This window comes from Calonectris borealis, chromosome 15 (assembly GCF_964195595.1).
Source record: "Calonectris borealis chromosome 15, bCalBor7.hap1.2, whole genome shotgun sequence".
NCBI lineage: Eukaryota > Metazoa > Chordata > Aves > Procellariiformes > Procellariidae > Calonectris > Calonectris borealis.
In genome coordinates, this window is record NC_134326.1 from 13912621 (window position 1) to 13933902 (window position 21282).

Sequence of the window (21282 nt, forward strand, 5' to 3'; positions counted from 1 at the left end):
AAACATCCCAACATTACCGTCACGAAAATGCAGCGCGCACACAGAAGTAACTTCAATATGTTTAATTTGGATTCAAGTTACTTGCATAAAACTGCGCATAAAAACCATTGCAAAGCCCAAACCCAAATGCTTTCCTTTCAGCCGAGCTCACAGCAATGGATTTACAGTGAAAGTAGCTTTTCAAAATGCCATCTAGCCCTTTCAGAGAAACAAAATTTTTCATAAATAAAAATTAAAATCACTTCCAATTTACACCCTTTCCAGTATTTCCAGTTGATTGTGGACACACACCCCCCACAATAAAATCCAAAGATAATCAGTTTCCCATGTGTCAGAGAATGAGCTACTTTTCTTAAAGACTACAAGCAACATTTTTTTCCTAAATACCAGTGAATAAAAACTGTTTGAGACCATAAGCCATTAACAGAAAACATATGCAGGCTTCAAAATTATAGATTCAATTCATCTTTAAAATGAATGCAAGATACTGGTCTGCAGTTACAGGTCCCCACTAAAGGTCTTGCTGCTTATCTTGTGCTGTTCTTTGCGGTACCTATATTGCACTCAGAAGTGCAAGGTGCTGCACCGTCTGTGCTGCCTCATGTATTTGATTCTCATACTTTATACGTGTATGTGCTTAATATCAATGACATGCCGAGTCCCATGGCAGCCAGGGGGACTTCGAGCAGACACTCGGGTCCTTGCGCTGCACTGGGGCTGTGGGTTGTTCACTGGGACACTCTCACCCGCAAAGTCAATGTGACCACTCGCACGTGTAATTTTATTTAAATATGTAGCAATAATGCTGAATCAGTGCCTCACTGAAACTGCTGGCAATAGCCCAGGACATCTCCTCTGAGGAGGAAAAGTCAGGACTTGATGGTTTAATAAGCAGGGCAGGCTGGTACCCTTTGCAGGCACTACCTGAGCAGCAGTGAGAGCCCTGTGCATTCCCGAAAGATTTCAGGGCATTATTTTCCCTTGGGACCAGTCACAAAAACCAGTGGAACTTCCCAACTTTCCCCACACAGCTTCTCTTATCTTAAAATGCTAGTGTCTGTAAAGGTTGGAAGGGCTGCACAAAGGTGCTGCCCTGCAAGGGAAGCTGCACTGAAGGGCTGCATCCCGAGGAAGCCTGAGGAGACGTGCTGAGGGAGGCATCCAGACTGCTACCTGTTTTTGAAGGCACAAACCATGTTTATACAATGACATATTTGCAACAGCCAGTGTCGTTTGGGACATTGGTCTTACTAAAACTTTGCCCTTCCCAGGCCCTTTCCTTGGAGCACCAGGAAGGAGGATGGAAGAATCAGGTCCCATTCGCCAGCGTCACCACAGGTAACGTTGGGAGGGGGGCAAGGCAATGACCTCAGCTCTATTTATGCCCCTGGTACAAATGTCTGGCCAGCTCAGGCCCTCAGCTCTTCATATTTCTTCTGTTAATCATTTGGCAACTTTCAAAGCACTGTCTGGAAGGTGTTTACTTCTGTGCAACCCTAGAAAAACAGAGCTAGGCAGAATAATCTTTTCATTGGAGACCTTGGTTTTTCTACATTTTGTTTTGGTCACAAGAGAAACCAAAGTACAGAACATTTTTTTTTGCAGAATGCAAAGTTCCAGAATCTCTATCTGGAATTAACTATAACACTTTTTAATATTTCCAAGAAAAACAAAACATTTTGTTTCAAATTTTTTTTCACTTCACATGCCCTTCTGTAACACTGAAGCATCATTTCTAGAATGGTGTTTTTAAAACAAATATTAAAAAGTTACAGAAAATTTATGTTTTTCTGTAGAAAATATATTTCAGTTGAAGTCTGAAACTTCACTGATAAAAAAATGCAGTGAAGGACTTTAGACCAGTTCTAATAAAGGCAATGAAGTGTACATGATTGATAACATGAATGGACTTTAAGTCCAGAAAAGAATTATAATAAAAAAGAATAATTACACATTCTTACACATATAAACATTTTTTTAAATGAAGAGCTGACAGCCAGCTACAACCAGAACCAAAAGAGTTCGGTAGCCCAACTATCAGATAAGATTTTAAGACTCTTCGGCGCGAGTGTATTACATTCGCTGCATGTTTTCAGAACAGTCGTTGGACTGAGGAAAAACTAAATATTACCCCTCCAACTGCAGGCACGGACCTTGCTGAAGGTGATGTGGCCACATCCTCCACCTGCTGAAATGGCCTAATGGTTATGAGTCTTAATGAGTTGCTCTTCTTCTTTGCATAATATCAGGGCAAATCAGTGTTAACATCTGACACGTTTCATTGTGCTGCTCCTGTGGTTTGAGTTAACAGATAGAGATGTTAGAGGGGGGCACTACAATCCCAAACTTATTGAAGCCAATGGGAATTTTGCCACTGACTTCAAAGCTAAGGTCTCTATCAATAAATTTTAAGGATTTATGAGCAAAAACCTTAATGACTTTCAAGGGAAACAATGTTCTTTTGAAATCTTCATCTTTTCTCAGAATATACATTGTTAAAATCTTATCACCTTCCGTACAAAGGGTGGTAGGTACGAACTTCAGCACACAGGTAGCAAAAAGGAAAAGTTTTTCGTTGTGTGCTGTGTATGTCAGTGCGTTCTTGTGTTCCTGTACTCCCCTAGCTACTGATATACAGGGGATTTTTCTTCCTTCAAACTGTGACAATAAAATGATTACCCCGCCACAGTTTAGCATAATGGTTCAGAAATGCTCGTGGCATATTGCAGAGTTAAAGTGGAAATTATTAGGTAGCTCTTCTTTGTTATAATAATGATCACTCCACAAATAAAAGCTCTTCTCCCAAAGGTACTGCAAGGCACAAAATGCTAATTCTGAAGATTATGTGTGCGCTTTTATTAAATATTACTATGCCCTGTCTGTTTGAGGGCTTCAGTGCTCTGATTGTTTTATGAGTGCCATGTTAATGTCAGCCCCATCTTGCTAGCAGCAGGCACACATTTTAGCTTTTGTATGAGAGTTGATCAAAGGCCGCGTGCTGAGGGAATTGCTGAGAAAACACGGACGAGCGATAAAAATCTAACAGATTAATTGGTTTAAATTTCATTTCAGGGTGTTGAACTTTGGCTCAGGACACCAATACTACACTACCAGTCAGGGCCTAATTACCACATTTCCAATTTGCCTCTGAACAATGCTTGGAAGGGAGAATAATAATGGTACTAATAATACTAATAACAATAATAATAACAAAACAACAGCAATAATGTCTCTCCTCATAGCTTCTTGTACATGTTTAACAACTAACTTTGTGTGCAGGCAATTGCACTAGGAAATCCCTCACCCCCACATCACCGTCCATCTGCCTCCTGAGCATTTGTACCTGCCTCAATAGCACCTGAAGACAGAAGAAATAGCAGACGCCCACAGGAGCATTGAACATCTGAATTTACAGAATCAATGAGCTACTGATTCAAGTCCCTCAGAAACACACACTGGACATCTCATATTCTCAATTAGGGACCTGCATTTATAAACAGAGAGAGCAATTTTTCCTCCAACAGAAATGATCTAATCCATTGATAGAACACAGAGGCCGGAGGAAAAAAACATATTTACCACAAAGTTTATGGGTGGCCTTGGAATAAGGATTAATTGAGGTAAATGTTCACTGAGGTGAATTAGTGGGATGCACAGCTATCAGCAGGGCTCTGGGACTGCTCTTATTTAGCTTCTGAAATGTATTTGCTCTATGATTAATATCCAGTTTGTGCTGGTGACTGTAAGAATGACCTCGCCTGCAGTTTTTATCATGAAGTGTGGTTTCATCCTCCATTATTCCATAGATGAGGCTCTGACAACAGTTGCTGCATCACAACAGGAGTTTAAATGATGGGGTACGTGCTTTTATTTTTCTTCTCTTAGAGTATTGTGACACGCAAGGAGAGTTGCATAAAGGCAGTTAAAACTGGGAATTCAGAGGAACAGGGAATTTATGTCTCATCTTAGAGGAAGTACTGAAAATATCTGGAGTTTAATTTTCCTTTTTTTCTTGGGTAAAACCTAATTCCAGGCTAAATATATAAATGAGCCACAGATTAACCCATAGTTTATGGGTCTGATCCTGCAACCTGTTAAATGCTTTCGCCAAACTACTGATTTTCAGAATATCAAGACAAATCAGTTTTAAGCACTCAAAACCATGACTTATTGAAGTTGTGATTCAACAAACCACTTAAGTAAGTGCTTAAAAACCCAACCGAAGAAGTTGCAGAATAAGGAACTAGATTGTTTTAAGACAGTTGGGCAGTGCTCTGTGCAAAGCTGCCAAGAGCTATGTAATGTATACGGAACTGGGGTTTCCCATTTCAAAAAACACTTAGGTTACATGTAGACCACCCTGTGCAGTGCAGAGCTCATCCAACCTGACACGAGAACTAGCAGCAGCAGAGCCAACACACTAATGCCAATATGCTGATTTCAGGAACTGAGCTGCTACGTCTACTCAGTGTTGCAGAGAGTCAAATGTAGCAGCGGCTCAGTGCTGACTCTGGGATTTCTACAGCATTTTTATATCATCTGGTGTAGATCTTCCCTCAGGTACCTTATAGCTATTGAAATCATGTAGGGTTTGTGATTCTGAGCAAGGCAGTGCCCAGGAATGGTCTGAGTTTACATTCCTTTCCCACGGCACTCTGGAGCAGAAGGTGTGCAGTACTTATTGGGATCCTTAAGGCCTTTTTGATCAACATCTTTAATTTGGCAAGGTATGTTTCTCCTTAAAAGGGGAGAAAAACATTATTTCTTCCCTTCTCGAATTATAGATATACATAGGTATTATACAGGGAGGAAGGCTTATTCCATTCATCATTGTTTATTGTGAATTTTCCACATTAAGCACTTGAATAGATCGATTTTATCATGGGGTGAGTGGGGTTTTTTTCAGAAATGAAAATTATAATTTTTCCAAAATTTGCCAGTTTGAGAGAATGAACCAAATATTTTGGGGGGTTTTGAATTGGTCTCTTTTGGTTTGTTGTTTTTTTTTTTTCAAAAATAATATTCTCATTCCTGAAAAGCAGAGTTGTCATCATCTGCTCACCTACTTTGAGCATGCTGAAAGCGTGAACCGTAAGAACTTTGTGCCCATGCAATGGTACTATTCCAGTCTAGTGTGTGGAGGCATTGCCGGAGTTGTATCCAGCACAAGCAACTGAAAGCAATTGAAGTTTACCAAACCAGCCTGGATGGGAAAAGTCCGCAGGACCAGCCCAAAGGGTTAGTCATAGACACTTAGGGAAAGGGAATGTGGCAGAGTTTTTACATATTGTACTGGAGCATTAAATCTTCACTCTTAAGCTAAACAATGCGTTTGCTGTTTATCTTAGTAAAGTGATGATCTTCCTGCTTTCCTTTTTCATATCGCAGCCTGCTTGCTCTCCTATTCTCCCCTGACAATAAGCAGCTGCTGTGCAGGAAACAGGGTAACAGAGGTTTCCCTCTCGAGGAGATAACTCACACAGCTTTATGCAACACAGACACGAGGATGTGATGCCTTGCTCCCCATTCCCAGCTCCCCCCTTTACAGCATCTTGATATTTGGGACTTACCATTTGCAAGCTTTAAAGATTACAACACCCTGCCAAAAATGGCAACCTCCTCCCGGTCCTTCATGACGTCTGCACTGGGTGAAATCACCCAACCAAAAATATACACACCATGCAATCCCTCCAGGTTGGGGGAAGGGAGGGAAGGTTGCCTTTCTTTCTGTTTTCAAGTAGTGAAATTAAAGGTATTGGCTGTGATTTTCTGCTTAACATTTTGGATGCTCAGTTCCCATTAATGGGAATTGAAAATGTAAATTAACTGGGATAATATTCCACCTACAATCAATACTTAAGCCAGTGTTTCTCTTTTATCCTTGCTGATGCCTCAGCTAGCAAAGTTACATTTCATGGAGTCCTCTGTGTTTCTCTTTCCTTAACAATTTCCAAAGCTTTCAGTTGTTGATCACTGCCTGAAAAATGATTGCATGGAAAAAGGAGGCAATCCTGAATAATGAAAGATGTGTTACAGAAAAATCTGCTGTGTGTTTTACTTAAAAAATTTCCATAAAAATAATAATTTAGTTATCGCTATATGATTGCAAGGAATGCATTTTCATTCATTCTTTTAAACCTTTTCACATCACAGAGCAAGTTTTGGGGGTTTTTTTGCTTGTTTAATTTTTACTTTAGGAGGTACCTCCTGCTTTCCAAAAATTAATAAAACAGTAACAGTCCTTAGCATCTCACTGCAAGTCAGTAAAACTTGACCTCCAAAAGAGAGCTCTGTCATGTTTGTTAGGCAAATAATAAATTCCCCAAGAAAAATGCAATGTTGCAACAGTTAAAAATTTGGTTAAATTCAATATATAGGTTCAGTCAAAACATGAAAAATAATACATATATTGTTATTGAAAAAATATATATGCACTCTCTATATATAAATATATATATTTTAATATATATATATTTCAAGAAGCCTAACAATTTTATTGTGAAATTTTTTGATGCCCTGTTCTGATTTTTTATTTCAAGGAAATTTCAAGCAGATTTTAAGCTATAATTTTTGCATTCGTTATTTTTGCCCCGAAGTTGGAAGACTTGCATTTTGAGTCTGCCATGAAGAAACTCTTGTGGGTGGCCTTGGCCAAACATAGCATTCCGCCTAAACCAATGCAGCTACTCGGCTCCAGCACTGACACAGTCTCTGTTATCTTGGGCAGCGCGGTTGCACAGGGGATATACACACGCTGGATGAGGAGAAGAAACAGCACATCCAAGAATATCGCATAGGGCCTACCAAATATTGGCAGCACTTCCACCTCCACAACTGGGGGCAAGTTTGCTCAGATCCAACACCAAACCAGTGACTACTTTAGCGTGCTCCCCTCCCTCAGAGATGCACAGGCACATTTTGACCCCAAGTAAGATAAATACTTTACTATGAGCCCCCAAATTATTGCCCCTCAATTTCTTCACTCCTTCCTCCATCCCGCGGGGTCACTTGCAAAGGCGCGGGAACAGTATTCCTAAAAGATGGGAAGCCAAAGGCAATATCATGCCTTTGGCATGATATCATGTCACTAAGGTGTGACATATGCACGGGATTGCACCGTTTTATATGAATGTGGACCTTAAAAGCTTTGTTAGCAAAACAGTGAAAAAATCCTATATGCCTCTCCCATTTCAATTTCAACAGCTTCCTACTGATTTAACTTCCGCTGATGAAGTTACAGAGCCCAGCTAAGCTAATATGACTATTTTAAAAACAATAAGCATGTCCAGAAAGGAGACTGCATCTGTTTAAGTGCACTACACTTTAAAAATAGTTGTACTGATGCAATTTCTGGGGGAGGATGAAGGCAACCTTGCGAATGGAAGCCCAAAATGTGTAATATAAATCCACCTTAAAAGTTTGTCAAAACAAACGGTGCTGCATAGCTCGCATACTCCAAAACCTACTTCATTTAACTGACTGGTCCTTCAGTGCTGCTAACTAAGGTCCTGAACCAGCAAAGCATTTTATAGCATGGAACCAGTCATTTGCTTAATGTTAACCCTGTGGTTTACTGTTTTGCTGAATCCCAACCTAACAGAAGGGCAGGTGGGTGCTATTTCTAAATTCATGTTTTGTTTCACCACCACCCTGGTCTCATTTTCTCTCTTTTATTTTCCATCAGTACCTTAACAAAACTGTAAATCTCTCACAGCAAATCTCTCTAGAATCAGACCATAGGACCAGATAAAAGCTCCTGAGCCACAGCATCCCATCCCTACAAGGTGTAAAAAGCTCAGCATCCCAAGTCTTGATCAGATGTACACTGGTACGTTATGGCCACACTGGCAAGGTTTAGCCGGCGATATAGAGAAACTATTCTAGACGAAACACAGAGTTCAATCTAAATCTAAATTCTCACTCCCCCAAACTAAATATTAGTATCAATTAAACTTTTATGGAATCTTTCACTATCACAAAGGAAGAATCAGAACTCCACCCCACCCCCCCAAAATCAGTTAAAACCCTCGCTATATTATATAGTGCAACAATCAGAAGTTCACCTGAGATGGATTCTACAGCAAACAAAGAATTTATTTCATCCTGATAAAAACAAGAGCCCCAAATAAAATTAACTTTTAGCTGAAGTCTCTTTGTTCAGCAGAATTGAGAAAGTCTGCCCACAACAGAGAGCTCGCAGTAATCGTCTTTCAGAAACAGAACAACCCGCGTAGAAACACAAAGCAGTTGTGGCAGGGACAGGGAGTGCCTGTAATCCAGTTTCTTCAAGGGAAATTCAAGTACCCTAAGTGTTCTTATTCCTCGTCTGATTTCTCTCGCAAATCACAGGCTGCTCCTCTAATGCAATTTTCTGGAGTCTGAGAATCATAAAGTCAAATATGAACAAGTCTAGTGGAAAATCTGTGACGCTAATCTTGGCCTACGTTGTATTTTTAACAGGCACTGAATTTGTCCGCCGGATTATCCAGATGGCCATACAGGAATCATCCTGATAGGATTAAATCTTTGTGCTGAACTCTGCTCCATCTGTTCTCAGAGGTTTGCCTATTGCTATCGGAATACGAATGTTCAGCCTATGTCTAGCACCACGACTGAAAGCGCCTGTTTACCACACACACGCACACACATATGTATATGTGCACACACATATCCCTCAGTACTTGATTAGTAATGTGAGATGAAGTTAGCCTGAAGTTTACCACTAAAGAAACATATTGGTTTTATTATTCGTTTGAAGAACAAAGTATGTAATATCTAAATTCAAACAAAAAAGCATTTTTGTTGTTGTTCTGGGACTTGTTCAATTCATTAAACCATAATACTGCCATAAATTTATAGATGAAGGCATGACTAAACATAAACCAGCAAGGCTCTTCATCTTTGAAATCTATTAGTGTATGAGAATGTATGACACAATCGCACTTTGAAGATATCATGGTTAAATATTCCAGATTAAAAACCAGCCAACAACAAAACACATGTGAGCACACAGCGTTGGTAGCTGTTATTTGCAGCTCGATCTAGTCACAGGCCAAGAACAAAAAAGTAATAATCAGTCCCAGTAAAAGAAAAGCTTATTCCCATTAATGTTGCTTTCTGCTTTTATTATCTATTAATGACAGTCTTCTGCATTCATTGTTGCAGCCTGCCAGATGCAGCAAAGATCCATATTCATCATGTGCAAAAACTGTGCTCAGGCTGTCTCCATGACAGGTTACGCAGAGCTGCCAACGGAGAGACCGAGGTCCGATGGACAGCCTTGGATTTCCAGGCCCTGGGCCAAGGGAAAAGGTGGGGAATCTGGCTCTTCTGGAAGAAAAGCATCCCAGTGATAAGAAGGTTTAACTAAATTGCTGTCCTGGCCAGAAATACACTACAAACTAATGACTATCTGGGATGGGAAGGGTGGATAAGAAAAATAAACAAAACAATTCAATCGATATTATTATTATTATTGTTGTTGTTATTATTATTATTATTGAAATTTGATTCAGGAATGCAATATAATATTCAGAACATGTTTGTGATGGCAGTGGGACAGCAATGGAGGCGACATAACCTGAATTGCATTTCAAGCAGAAGCCCTGATTGCGTTGCAAAGACTGAGACCCCTTGTCTCTCCTGTGCAGTGTCTTTCAGACTGTTTCCTCTCTGTTCTTTGTGCTGCTCTGAATGAAGGGTCAAGCACCCCCTCCCAGCCATTTAGGCTTTACTTGCAAAAACACAAGCATAAAAATATATTTATAGTTCATAGTATCTGTCCAGCAATGACACCACATAAAACCAGTACGCTGAAAATCTGAGGAGTGAATACTTTGGACTCAAGCCTACAAATGCTTAGAGAAGTTGTTCTTTCAATGTGTCTGATAAAGTCATGCTATGTTTTTATTTATTTACTTAGGGCCATATTCAGACCACCTACCTAAGGCATTGCAGCCTGTAAAAAGTCAGACTCCAGCTCTGGCTGGTGAGTCAGTCTGCCTAAATTAGGATCCCCTTTCCACTGTACAATTAGCAGAGATGGGCAGACATCTCTGGAAGCCTGGAGACCCGGGAGTTCCACCCTGGCTCGCGAAAGTACCAAGGGACCTCAGCAAGACGATATCAAAGGTAGGAAGCAGCCAGAAGCAACCCCATAAAAAATATTTGGCAGCTGATATTGAACAGGCACCTGACTCTGGGCTTGCCAGCAGGCACCTCTGCTCAGACTCAGGGCTGAATGGGGAGGCAGCACTCGCCATCGCCTTCAAGGTCACAATCCCAGGAAAGGGATAATTTTCCCCAAAGGGCCCCTAATCAGAGTTGCTTTACCTTTCGGTACCTCAGAGAGCCAAACTTGGTCAGAAATATTTTTTTCCCTCTCTTCATCTCTTCAAAGAGCCCAGGAAGGTGAGCGATGCTCCCACCTGAACGTACTGCGGCAAAGCGCTGTGACCTCAAACCCCAAGCCACAAACTAAAGCTGCAGCTGGAAAGATGAGCAGCATTGCGGTCAGGCCTGCAATTTACCTCCGAGTGCTGGCCTTCCCTCTCAGCATGGATCAGGTAACACCAAACCTATGAATTCCATATGCAAGCCCGGGTTTTCAGCGAACAGCAACACAAGCTGTCTGTTCAGTCTCCAACAGCAGAAGAGATCTAGCACGTCTGCTGCCATTTCACAACCCGAAAGGGAGCTCTGCGGGAAACACACTTTGCTTTTTCATGGGATAGATTCAGAACCTCTGAGAGACTTCCTACAAAACCATAATGATATGGTATTAACCAAATATAATTAATTTTGATTTTCCATATACTCCCATTGCTAACAGGCACTTCAACAGTAGTACAGTAAAAAGCACACAGGTTCCTGCAGCATTTGGGACCAGATTTTTGGAAGCACCCAGCTATCCAGTGGTTCCAGGAAGCACCTACTGGAATTTTCAAAGTACCTGGCAGACAGGCATAGAAATTCTGTGGCCAGTGTTTTAAAAATCCCACTGAGCACCTACCTGCTTTGAAAGTTTGGCTTTAGGTCCAAGAATTTCCAAAAAGATTGCTTTGGGGTACCCACACTTTTGGGTGACCACTTTACTCACAAAAATGGATCAGAAGTTCAGAAAGTCCTAAACATCCACTTCATGAAGGACAGTATCTCATTAAGCATCTCACAGTGGCCCTTGTGCCTTAACTTGCAGATCTAAATGTTTGAATTACTTTTGAGAAATAAATTTAAACTGCTAAATTTCAGACAAGTTTTTTATAAAACTTTATTCTTGATCTTTTTAATAAACTTCCTAACCCTATTCGCTTCACTCAATGAGGTCATAGACCAGCACTGCTTATATTACAGTCACTTTCACGCTAAAGTTTTGTTTTGTCACAAAAAGAACTATAAATTCATGGAATGAAGGTGGGAAACAGAAAGGACTAATTGTGACACACAAAGCTTTCTGGTTATGCTCAGCAAACAGTTTGGGCTAGGATTTTAAAAAACACTTTATGAAGTTGTACTACTGGCTTTAATGAAAGCACACTTTTTGCAATGCCATGCACTCCTGAAAATCCTGTATTCTGGATTTGGGCCAAACACAAAGCCTGTCTCCATTCCAATATTAATTATTAGTAGTTTATTTTTATTCTTTACTACTAACATTAATAATTTTCAGATGGCAACCCAGATTAGAATAAGGACTCCAAACATCCCACCCTGGTGGGTTCCATTTTCTGCATGAATTTCCTGGTTTATGCTATTAACTCATTTCCTCGGATGTGGAGGAGCTTTGTCAAATACTCATTTTGCTGGGGAAACACTTGGCAGGCACCCTGCAATGGACAGTAAGAGAGAGACCTGAATGCTCACACCAGCCTTCTCTCAATTCAATGAGATGATGTGCAGCCTGAGCTGCAAAAAATACCGAGTTCATTATTTGTGAAGTTTTCTAATCAGAATATTCTAAATGACAATTTGGTGGAAAATTTTCATCTAAACAAAACTTTAATCCTGAGATTGTTAGCACTCAGCTCACAGCTTTGGATATAAGTTCCATGGGAACAGAGACCTTTCATAATCACCAATTGCTTTGGGGTATTTAAATACTGGAGTACCTAACATGAAACATTTGGAAGTGTCCAGATACCTGCAAACTGCTGTGAACACACCATTCTTTGATAATCGTGACCTTTTACGACATCCAGATGAGTTCTCAAAAAATCACTAGTTCTTGGCCTTCATTTACAAACCACAATTCACAAAATCCTTTTCCTTTGTACTTTGCCCAAATCAGCAGGGGACTGGAGTGAAAAAACATCTTTTCCCAACATAACATAAAGGTATCCTATAATAAAAAAGCTAAGTTAGATGAATTTGTTCAGAAATAATATTAATCATATTACAATAATATAATGTTTTGTCATTTGCTGGTGTGCACATTTTGGAAGGTTGGAAAAACAACGTCTGGCAAAACTTCACTGCCATATGGTGCAGTATCTCTCAAACATTTCTCTAATCCTAATATCATTCTTCTCCCCTATGTTGCCATTGTATTAGTGACATGGTGGCCAGCAAAGCAAATTGAAATGTAATGAATGCTCATTATCTATGAATATTCATTGCCTATTAGAGTGCTAGTGAATGTTCTCCTGTACTGGTAGCTGTGAATTTTCTGCCAAACAGAGTAGCTAAGGTTTTTCTACTTGCATAACTGTACTCCAATTCCTCTGAGGTCTGGAGAGAAACCTCAAACCTTCAGAAAGTGGTTGGTCTAACTCTCTAAATAAGAGTCAACTCTCATGGTGGTTGGAGAATTTCCATCTGAACTTCTCTCCCTTATCTGTTTGCTGTAACAAAACAGGTTTTTTTCACACAAACCTGTATCAAATTTTAATGGCAGTTTTCCCCATGTTTTCTTCTTTTTGCAATTTTGGGAGCATAGTTCTGAAAGCTCCTCTGGGAAATTCACAAAATGCGCTCTATCTTCATCCAGGTACTATTTTTCCATGAATTCATGACATCCTCGTAGCAATAGAGAGTAGCAACACATCACAGCTTGACATCGTTTAGATATTCCAGGGGAAGGGCTGTTTTATTTTTCATTTATTTGCAAAACATAAAGGGCAGCTGCTCATGGGTAGAAACTGCCACACCCTATCTTTTTAAAATCAAGGTGTCTCCCGCTTCCGTTGTAGCATTTTTTCCTTTTTCAGTTAGTCATGACACTAGATCCCTGATAAGTGACTGTCAAGCAGGAATCTTCTAACTGTGGTAATTGAAGTACCCAAACTTGACTTTTCAGGAGGTATTTCCATGGACATTATGTAACAGCAATCCTTTTTATTAAAGAGTGGAATACTTCAAATGGTATCTCTTAAGTCTCCTGCGACATGGCGGCAGCACTGTTAGTGCATATATGTTATGAAATAATGTTTAAATAATGAAAAAAATCACAAACTCAAACCTCCAACTTCATGAAATACCTACACAGAACTGAAATTCTGGAACCTCCTCGCCCAAATCGACAATTAAAAATCCACCTCCCAGAAAATCATTTAAATCTTGTTTTCATTTAGTCTCAGGCTAAAACTAAATTTTGAAAGATCAAAATTGCTGCAGTCAGATATTCTAAGCTTTTGAGTACCTCTCCTTAATGGCTGATTTATGACCTAGACAAATAGAAACAGAAGATTTTCTGCTTTCCGTTTGCTGTGACCGGTTCTGAGAAGGGCAGCTCCATCTACCCACCCACCTAGTTCTTGTGAAATTCTCAGTAATATCCAAAGAGGAAGCAGGGGTCTGGGCCTGCAGACAGCTACTTTGCTCTGGTGAAGATTAAAAAAAGACATCAGCATAATACAGTGGGGCATAATTTAGTTAACACAGTTTTGGCTACCTAAATTGCAGCTGTACGAATCTGAGCTCTACTGTGTTTTGCTAACCTGATGGATCCCAAGATTTTATTCCTGAAGGGACCATTTCGATCACACAGCCTGACATCCTGCATAGCACCCACCAGAGAACCTCACCCAGCAACTCCTGGGTGAGGAATTACTCAAACCCTTAACCTCCCCCTGACCTGCCGTATACTTTTTAGGAAGATACCACGTCCTGACTTAACATTTGCAACCTGCAGAGAACCTGCCACAGTTGTGGCAACTTACTTCAATGGTCCCCAGAGTTAAAATCTTGTTGAGATCATATTGGAGTCTTTATCTACAAATTCTCTCAAGTGAAGCACCTTAACTTTCTGGCCATGAGGGACAAATGCTCTGGCTCTAGTTCCATCTGAGTACACATACTGGACTAATCCAGTCCTGGTGTGCTCACTTATATTAGAAACATACAGTAAGTCCACAGGGCAGCAAAGAGGTTAATATTATACGCTCGATGAGGTCAAGCTCCAAGAACACATAACAAGCCATTATGTAAAAAATTGCCTGAATTTATGAGTCACTGCATTTATGAAGGAACCGATATGAAAAAGACAACTTGGCAAAAGTAGAGAAAACGATTTCCAGCTTGAAGTTTTGCAATCCTTCAGTATATCAAGGCTCACTTACTGTTATTACTATCCATGTTGTGCAATGTTCTGAAAGTCACATTTTTTCCCTTGTGTATGCATAGAGATGTCCAACAACCCTAGGTATTCTTCCCTCATAGAAAATAAATTAGAAAGCAGACCTAACTCAGAATAACATACAAGATCCCCTCAAGTAGAGTGGTAGAATCCTAATATTTTTTATCAATATTTCCCTTCTAAATAATAAATCAAGCCCACTGCATTTCTCTATATGGAATGATATGGTGCAGAAAAAGCTTGTGTGTTTATATTTTTCACATAATCATGAAAACATTCTTAAGTGAAGCACTAAGATATAACAGGTGCTTCCACCCATAGATGAAACAAGTCAAACATTAAAGTTTCTTTGTTTAAACCTGGCCAGTTTGCGAATGCAGTAGTCCCTAACTTTGATTAAGAATCTGAACCTATACCTAAGGGTATAGGTTCAGAACCTGTATCTGAGGGTAAAATGTGTCAAGTTTTGAAGATTAACCTTTGTTAACTTGCAAATATTTTTTGCTTCAGTCAGTATACTCTCTTGTATTAACAATTTCATCAACTAGCATGGACACATGCAACACCAAGGCATTCAGGGTTGAAATGGTTAAAATGGAGCTGGTAGGGACATCCTCTTCATGACTCTCCACACCGCCAAAAATGTAGTGGTTAATGTTGTCGCAAAGCCACTTACAGCACAAGAACTAGGTCACTAAGTCAGATTTCTGAGCATCTCTCAGGATGGTGCGCCCAGCACATGCAGCTAAATTCAAGGTATACAATGACTGTTCTCAACAATTCTGTTACAGTCAGACCAGATAACAATGATACTTAAAGGCAGTCAGTCTCAAAGCTTTATTTTAAAGATTATCCTCTCAAAATAGTTTGTAAAGTGGGGAAAAATTTTCCTTTTTATTAACCTAAATAGAAAATATCTAATCAACTAAGACACAGCCTAGCAATTATTTTTGCTTTCAAATCTAAAGATTTAGTGGAAAAATCTGTGAATGTGCCTACTGTGGTGATTATGGGCTCTCAGATTGCCCAGGATGGGCAGGATTGGCAAGAAAAGCTCTTTAAATGCCCCACTGCTAATGAGAGGATCTACCTGACGTACCCAGCTGAGGCACAGCAACTACTATTCATCATTTACTGTAGGAGGTGTTGCATCTGCAGACAGCAAACGGTCTGAATCACTCATTTACTATCATGAACTAAAACAACATTGTAAAAGCTTCACTGTCTCAGGTACCACAATAGAGTTATCAAATAAACCAGCCACGCACTATCATTTCCAGTATAAGGCAACCACTAATAATGGTTTTGCTATATAATGGCCTATTTTAGGTATATACACACACACACAGATTTATGTATATCTCATATTAAAATAGTGGCAGGACATTGCTTTAGAAACCATCTACTTCCATCTTCAAATTCTGACATCATGTCTTATAATTTGTCCCTATTTCTACCCTGCATCTTTCATCATTTGCTGCTGTTGAGCTAACACAGAACCAAATTGCCAGCAAACCTCACCATCACCTAATTCTTCAGCGCTCTCCTATGGAGGAGGAGGGGGAGGAGGAGGAGGAGGAAGGAAAAGAAAAAGAAATAAAACTGTCCCTTTAAAAACCCAAGCATTTAAGCTGCTTGTCAGTCGTCTTCCTGACAAGGCCACTTGAATGTATTCAGGAATATTTGCATAAATGCTCACAGTGAGTTCACCGTGGCAGCTAGCGCTAATGGTACATAAAGTAATTTAGTCACTTCTCTTAGGTATCCTGTCAGGGTGATAAGCACCCCCTCTTTGCCTTGTTGCATATTAGATCATTAGATAATAAAGTGTTAGAGCATGCAAATTGACAGGGTCTCGGGGACTATCATTTTTCGAGGGCATTGCATTCAGCCAGTGAGAAAAAATAATAGAGAAACTGATGCTGCAATTGGCTTTACATTCTTGTAAAGCCATTCAAAGATTTGGGGGAAAAAAGAATTTTTACTTTGCAGTGATATGAGAGTTTTAACTGGAAACTTTGCAGACATCTGCAGCGGTGGACTTCATGCTGGTAAACTTGAAAAGGGTTGTTGCAAACCCTGTCAGAATTCCCCCCTTCCATAAGCTAGTCACTTAAATTGCATTGGAAAGATTTTGCTTTTAAAATTGACACCCTGGGATGAACTACAAGCTGAAATATATTCTACTGGTTGGGGCCTATTGGCTCTTCACTATACATCTTACTATATATGTACAATTTAGAAAGGTCAACCACACCGGCTTTCCGGTTTACCATAAATATAAAACAAGTGAGGATCCAACTATTTGTGAATGAAAAAGTGATAATTATTGAAAACCACAGATTACTGTGGCTTACCCTATTTATACCACACAGAGATGTATGAAATAATTGGCCTCTGCCAGCTATTACTTTTGAAAAATAGATATATTTATTTGAAATACGAGCTGCTTAATCTGCTGGTTTCAAGGAGGACAGTGTGTGGATACAAAACCATGATCTGGATTCCTAGTTATGTTCAGAGAGACGAGCTACGAAAAGGAACTTTCATTTTACTGTCTGACAAGCAAGATATAAATAGAAATGTGTTGGATGTCCCAAAAATAATCCAGGCTACCTGCTAATGAGATGGTAAAACCCGAATGTGGAGACACCAGGCTCCTGAGTGGCTCAGGAGGTAAAGTTTTCTTTCCAGCTTTTGGCACTCAAAGTCTCTTTTAGGTGTCACATAAACTGCAACTACATGTTTAAGAGCAGCATGTCCCAACACAACTTTGTAAGGAAAAATAATCTGGATATTGTCTAACTAAACTAGGCAACCAGCACACCTTCTCGCTACATCCCTTCTCCGCTTTCCCCTCACACAGTCAGGCATTCATCTCTATTGCAATCGGATATTTGTGTTAAAGAGTTAAACATCTAGAAAAGTACACAGGAATACATTTGGCCACGGGCATATTATAGGTATCCCAGCATTTAAAAACCTATGATCAGACATTGCTCACCAGAGCAATAAACCAAAGACAAACTAGCCATGACTATGTTAGCTTCCCATTTCACCATTTACAGATACTGTTCAGGTCGATCTGCCCTCCTCGTGAGGGAGGCAGAAAAGCTGGAAAGAAGAGGAAAGGTGAACAAACTGTCTCTGCTACTTACACTTGAAGATATTATCCAAGATAAAAATTCCAAAACTAAAGAAAAATAATATACTTCGGGATTCAAAATAAAAGTAAAAATTAATTTCAGTGAAGGAAACTGTCATCTGTTCCAACGGGTCTAAGGTTCATGGTGGTTGCCCAAAATTCAACAGCATTAAGCCCAGTTGAGAATTTTCCTATTTTTTTTTCATTCAGTTAAGTGTTTTAGACATCTAATACTTACATTTAAAACAGTTACTGGATTTATTTCTTTTTCCCCCCCCTGTCTCTTGGACCCAAATGTGCATAGAATTCCTGAGCTGGATTGAAGGATTTACGTTAAAAAGAAAGGCTTCACCAAGCCTTTGGGAAGAGTGCAATTTTGTAGTGTGGAGGTTGCTATTCAAAAGAATTTACTAGCGGTTGCTTTATGAGGTTGCTTGAGAGGTGCCTGAGAAAGTAGATTAGAAAAATCACCTTTCCCACAAAATGTACACATGGACGTATTTTGCAGATGTTGACTTTTAATGTTAGCACAGTAACTAGGGTTTGTGTAGGTATGTAGGCATAGCATTATCCTTTTTTGTTTCTTTTTGCTAACAGAATCCCTCAGGTAGTAGGAGTGGGAACGATAGCTGTGGTAAAATGAGATGCTATTACACCATGCATGCGAATAAGAACGTTTATGTATGAGAAAGTAAGTACTGCCTTGACCAAAAGCATGCACTGAGAAGACTGCAATGGGAAAAGGAAAAAAAAAAAAAAGAAAAAAAAAAGAAAAAAAAAAAGAAAAGATGGCATCTACTTAGTAGGAATATAAGTAAAAAATAAGAGCGTGTTTTTGAAAGACTAGACTTAATGGAAAGATTACAAAGTTGAACAGAGAGAAGTTTCCTTTTGTAATGTTCTGCCTTCTGCTAATTAATAAAGACAGAGTTCGTACATTCCTTACAAAAATTCAGCAAAAATTATGACAGTGGTTTGTTTATTAAATTAGGTTGTTGGCAGGATGAAAAAAAATTCTATAACATGAATTATGGCTGAAAATGGCTCATAGCCTACATAAAAAGTTAGAGCTAAATAAATACAGATGTAAGTTATGTTTATATAATGAGAAACGCTGCTGAGCTAAGAATTTTAGGTTAGTAAGTGTGAACTACAGACCCAATTCTGCAAACACTTATCAATACCCTCAACTTTAGTGACACAAGAAGCCTCATTGATCCCAACAGGACCATATGTGCACATAATCTTAAATACATGCATAAGTGCTTGCAGGACTGATGCCTGAAAGCATAAACAGAATAGAAAGCTATTTCCACAGAAATCCACTGAGTAGTAGAATCCCTCACATTTGCCCATTTCTCCATATCAATAATTTCTTTTAACATATCTAGTTAATATATTTCTGAGTGGCATTCGCTTTCCCATAGAAAATTTTATCTGGTTTCTGCAAACTTTTTGGAAAAATCTATTTAATTATTCATCAGATTCTTGGCAAATATTTGTGAGACAAACCAGCATAAAGGACTGGTGCCTTCTACACTCCACTATTTCAATGGAAGCTGAGGGTACACATGTCTTAGAGGGAGCAAGCACCTATTGAATTTAGGATTACAAACAGCTTTGATGACAAAGAGCTATTCTACCAAGCTGGAACAGGGAGAGGGGAGTGAAATCCCCTCTGTTTTTGTTTTGTTTTTCAGTAGTAGTCATCAACTTTGAGGACAAAGAGCAAAACAAAACATTAATCAAATCCAGATTTTTCAAAGTACATTTGCACTCAACAACTCCCATTTTAAACACCTACAGTCACCAGCAGATGTTCTCTTCCAGGACCAGCTGATCTTACAGAAAAGATTACTGTCCCCCAGGCTGCTTCCAGCCATGTGCCCCCATCCCACCCTTGCTGGGGTTTACTGTCCTTTCAGAAATGCCAGATAAATTGCCTTGCACCATTTCTCCTTCAATCATTTCAGCAAAATAAGCTAGATTGGCAAAGAGTTATTACTTAAACGGTTTAACTCAAATGAACTTCTTTGGACTGAAGGAGACTAGGGAGCAATCAGACAACCATCTTAGCTGGCATGTCCATGGTGGAGAATAGCCTGCAGCAGGGAGGAGAGACAAGCAGCTGTGGCATGCAGGGAAGAGCAACTTCCTCAGCTGGCACAGCTGGAGCCAGAAGAGAACATTCATCCATGGCTTGAGTAAGCAGATGGATTTCCAAAAGGGCTCTGCTTTCATTTAGGGCAATTCAAAGGAACAGCTGGATCTCCTAGAGAGCTCAGCACTCTATAGATAGAAGAAATCCAATCCAAAATTTGGGTGCTGAGCACTTCAGAAAATATGCAACAGTCAAAAATCAAGGCAATTTGGAAAAGATCAGTCTCCAATTTTGGGTGCTGAATAGATGCAACCAAAAAAAAAAAAAGAAATCACCGCACTTCACCGATACACAGGACAGACTCTACACTCATGTTTACCTACTGGTTTGTCATTTCACTACATTTAGTGCTGACCTACTTGAAAAATTCCCCCTTTGGTCTGGAGGCCAGTTTCTTTAAAATATCCAGTCCCAAAGGTATAAACTGTTACAGGACAATTTGAAACCAGTAGCCAGAGACACAAACCAAATAAATCCACATTTAAAGTAGCAATGCCAACCAATGAAAATGATATGCCTACCATGTTCCAGATAAGAAGGCGTACCTTCCGAGGGATCAAGTCTTCGAGCTCTCCGCCCGTGCTTGGAATTGTTGTGTACAAACATATTGTCCGACACTGCCAACACATGGCCATCAACATTGACTGTTGTAGACACCACAACCTGCAAGCACAAGAGCAAAATGGAGGAAAATTTGGATATATATGTATGTTTTTTAAGAAGCACAGAGTGTAATAAACTCAGTTAAATAAATAACAGCTGGGAGCTGTAGAAAATTGCATAGCTATTTCGCATAATAACTGGTGCTTATGCTGTACAAATTTAACAAGAGACGCTATTGATGAGTGGGTCTTTGGCATCACAAGCTTTTGATGCAGTTTTAAGTTAAATTGCAGAGTTTGTAACTGCATGGCAGACGGCACACTGTTAACCATCATTTTAACAAGAAGATCTTTATTAAGTATTTTTTGCCCTATATACAAGGGCAGCTGTGTTTCACCCTAAATTATTCTCCAGTTTCCATGCTGAAGTAGATAGAGCTGTTGACATTGCAAATGAGAATCGATTCAGAATAAAAGAAAACAAAAGTGTATTTTGTGTAGTTGCAATGTGAGTTGTTGCATGCCTCCCCCCACCATTCTCTACTGCTCTCCCCTTAGTACAGTCACTACAGGCTGTTGAACTTGCCCAAATTTCTCCCGAGCCCTATCTCAGGGACTACATATAGGTATGTTTGTGTACACACACACGTTTGACAGTGGGGTCTTGATCTGGAGAACACAACCCTATTCATGCAGCGTTAGAATTATTTGTATTTCTCAACTTATCTCAATGTCAACACCTGGGATTTGGTTTGAGGCAAGGGAAGGGAGACAGAGAAGCTCTGCCCTGGAGGCAGGATCT

At 39.7% G+C, this 21282-nt stretch overlaps 1 protein-coding gene across 8 annotated transcripts in view; it reads right to left on the bottom strand.

The window, feature by feature from the left end:
• EBF1 (EBF transcription factor 1) overlaps positions 1 to 21282 on the bottom strand; it is a 291394-nt gene that overhangs the window by 84246 nt on the left and 185866 nt on the right. For 4 of the 8 annotated variants that reach the window (XM_075164300.1, XM_075164298.1, XM_075164304.1 and 1 more), the window contains exon 8: positions 20424 to 20541. In XM_075164300.1, the coding sequence (XP_075020401.1) occupies positions 20424 to 20541 (118 nt within the window). Of the gene's footprint in view, positions 1 to 20399; positions 20542 to 21282 lie in introns of all 8 variants that reach the window. The other 4 variants (XM_075164297.1, XM_075164296.1, XM_075164302.1 and 1 more) reach the window with 1 other exon arrangement.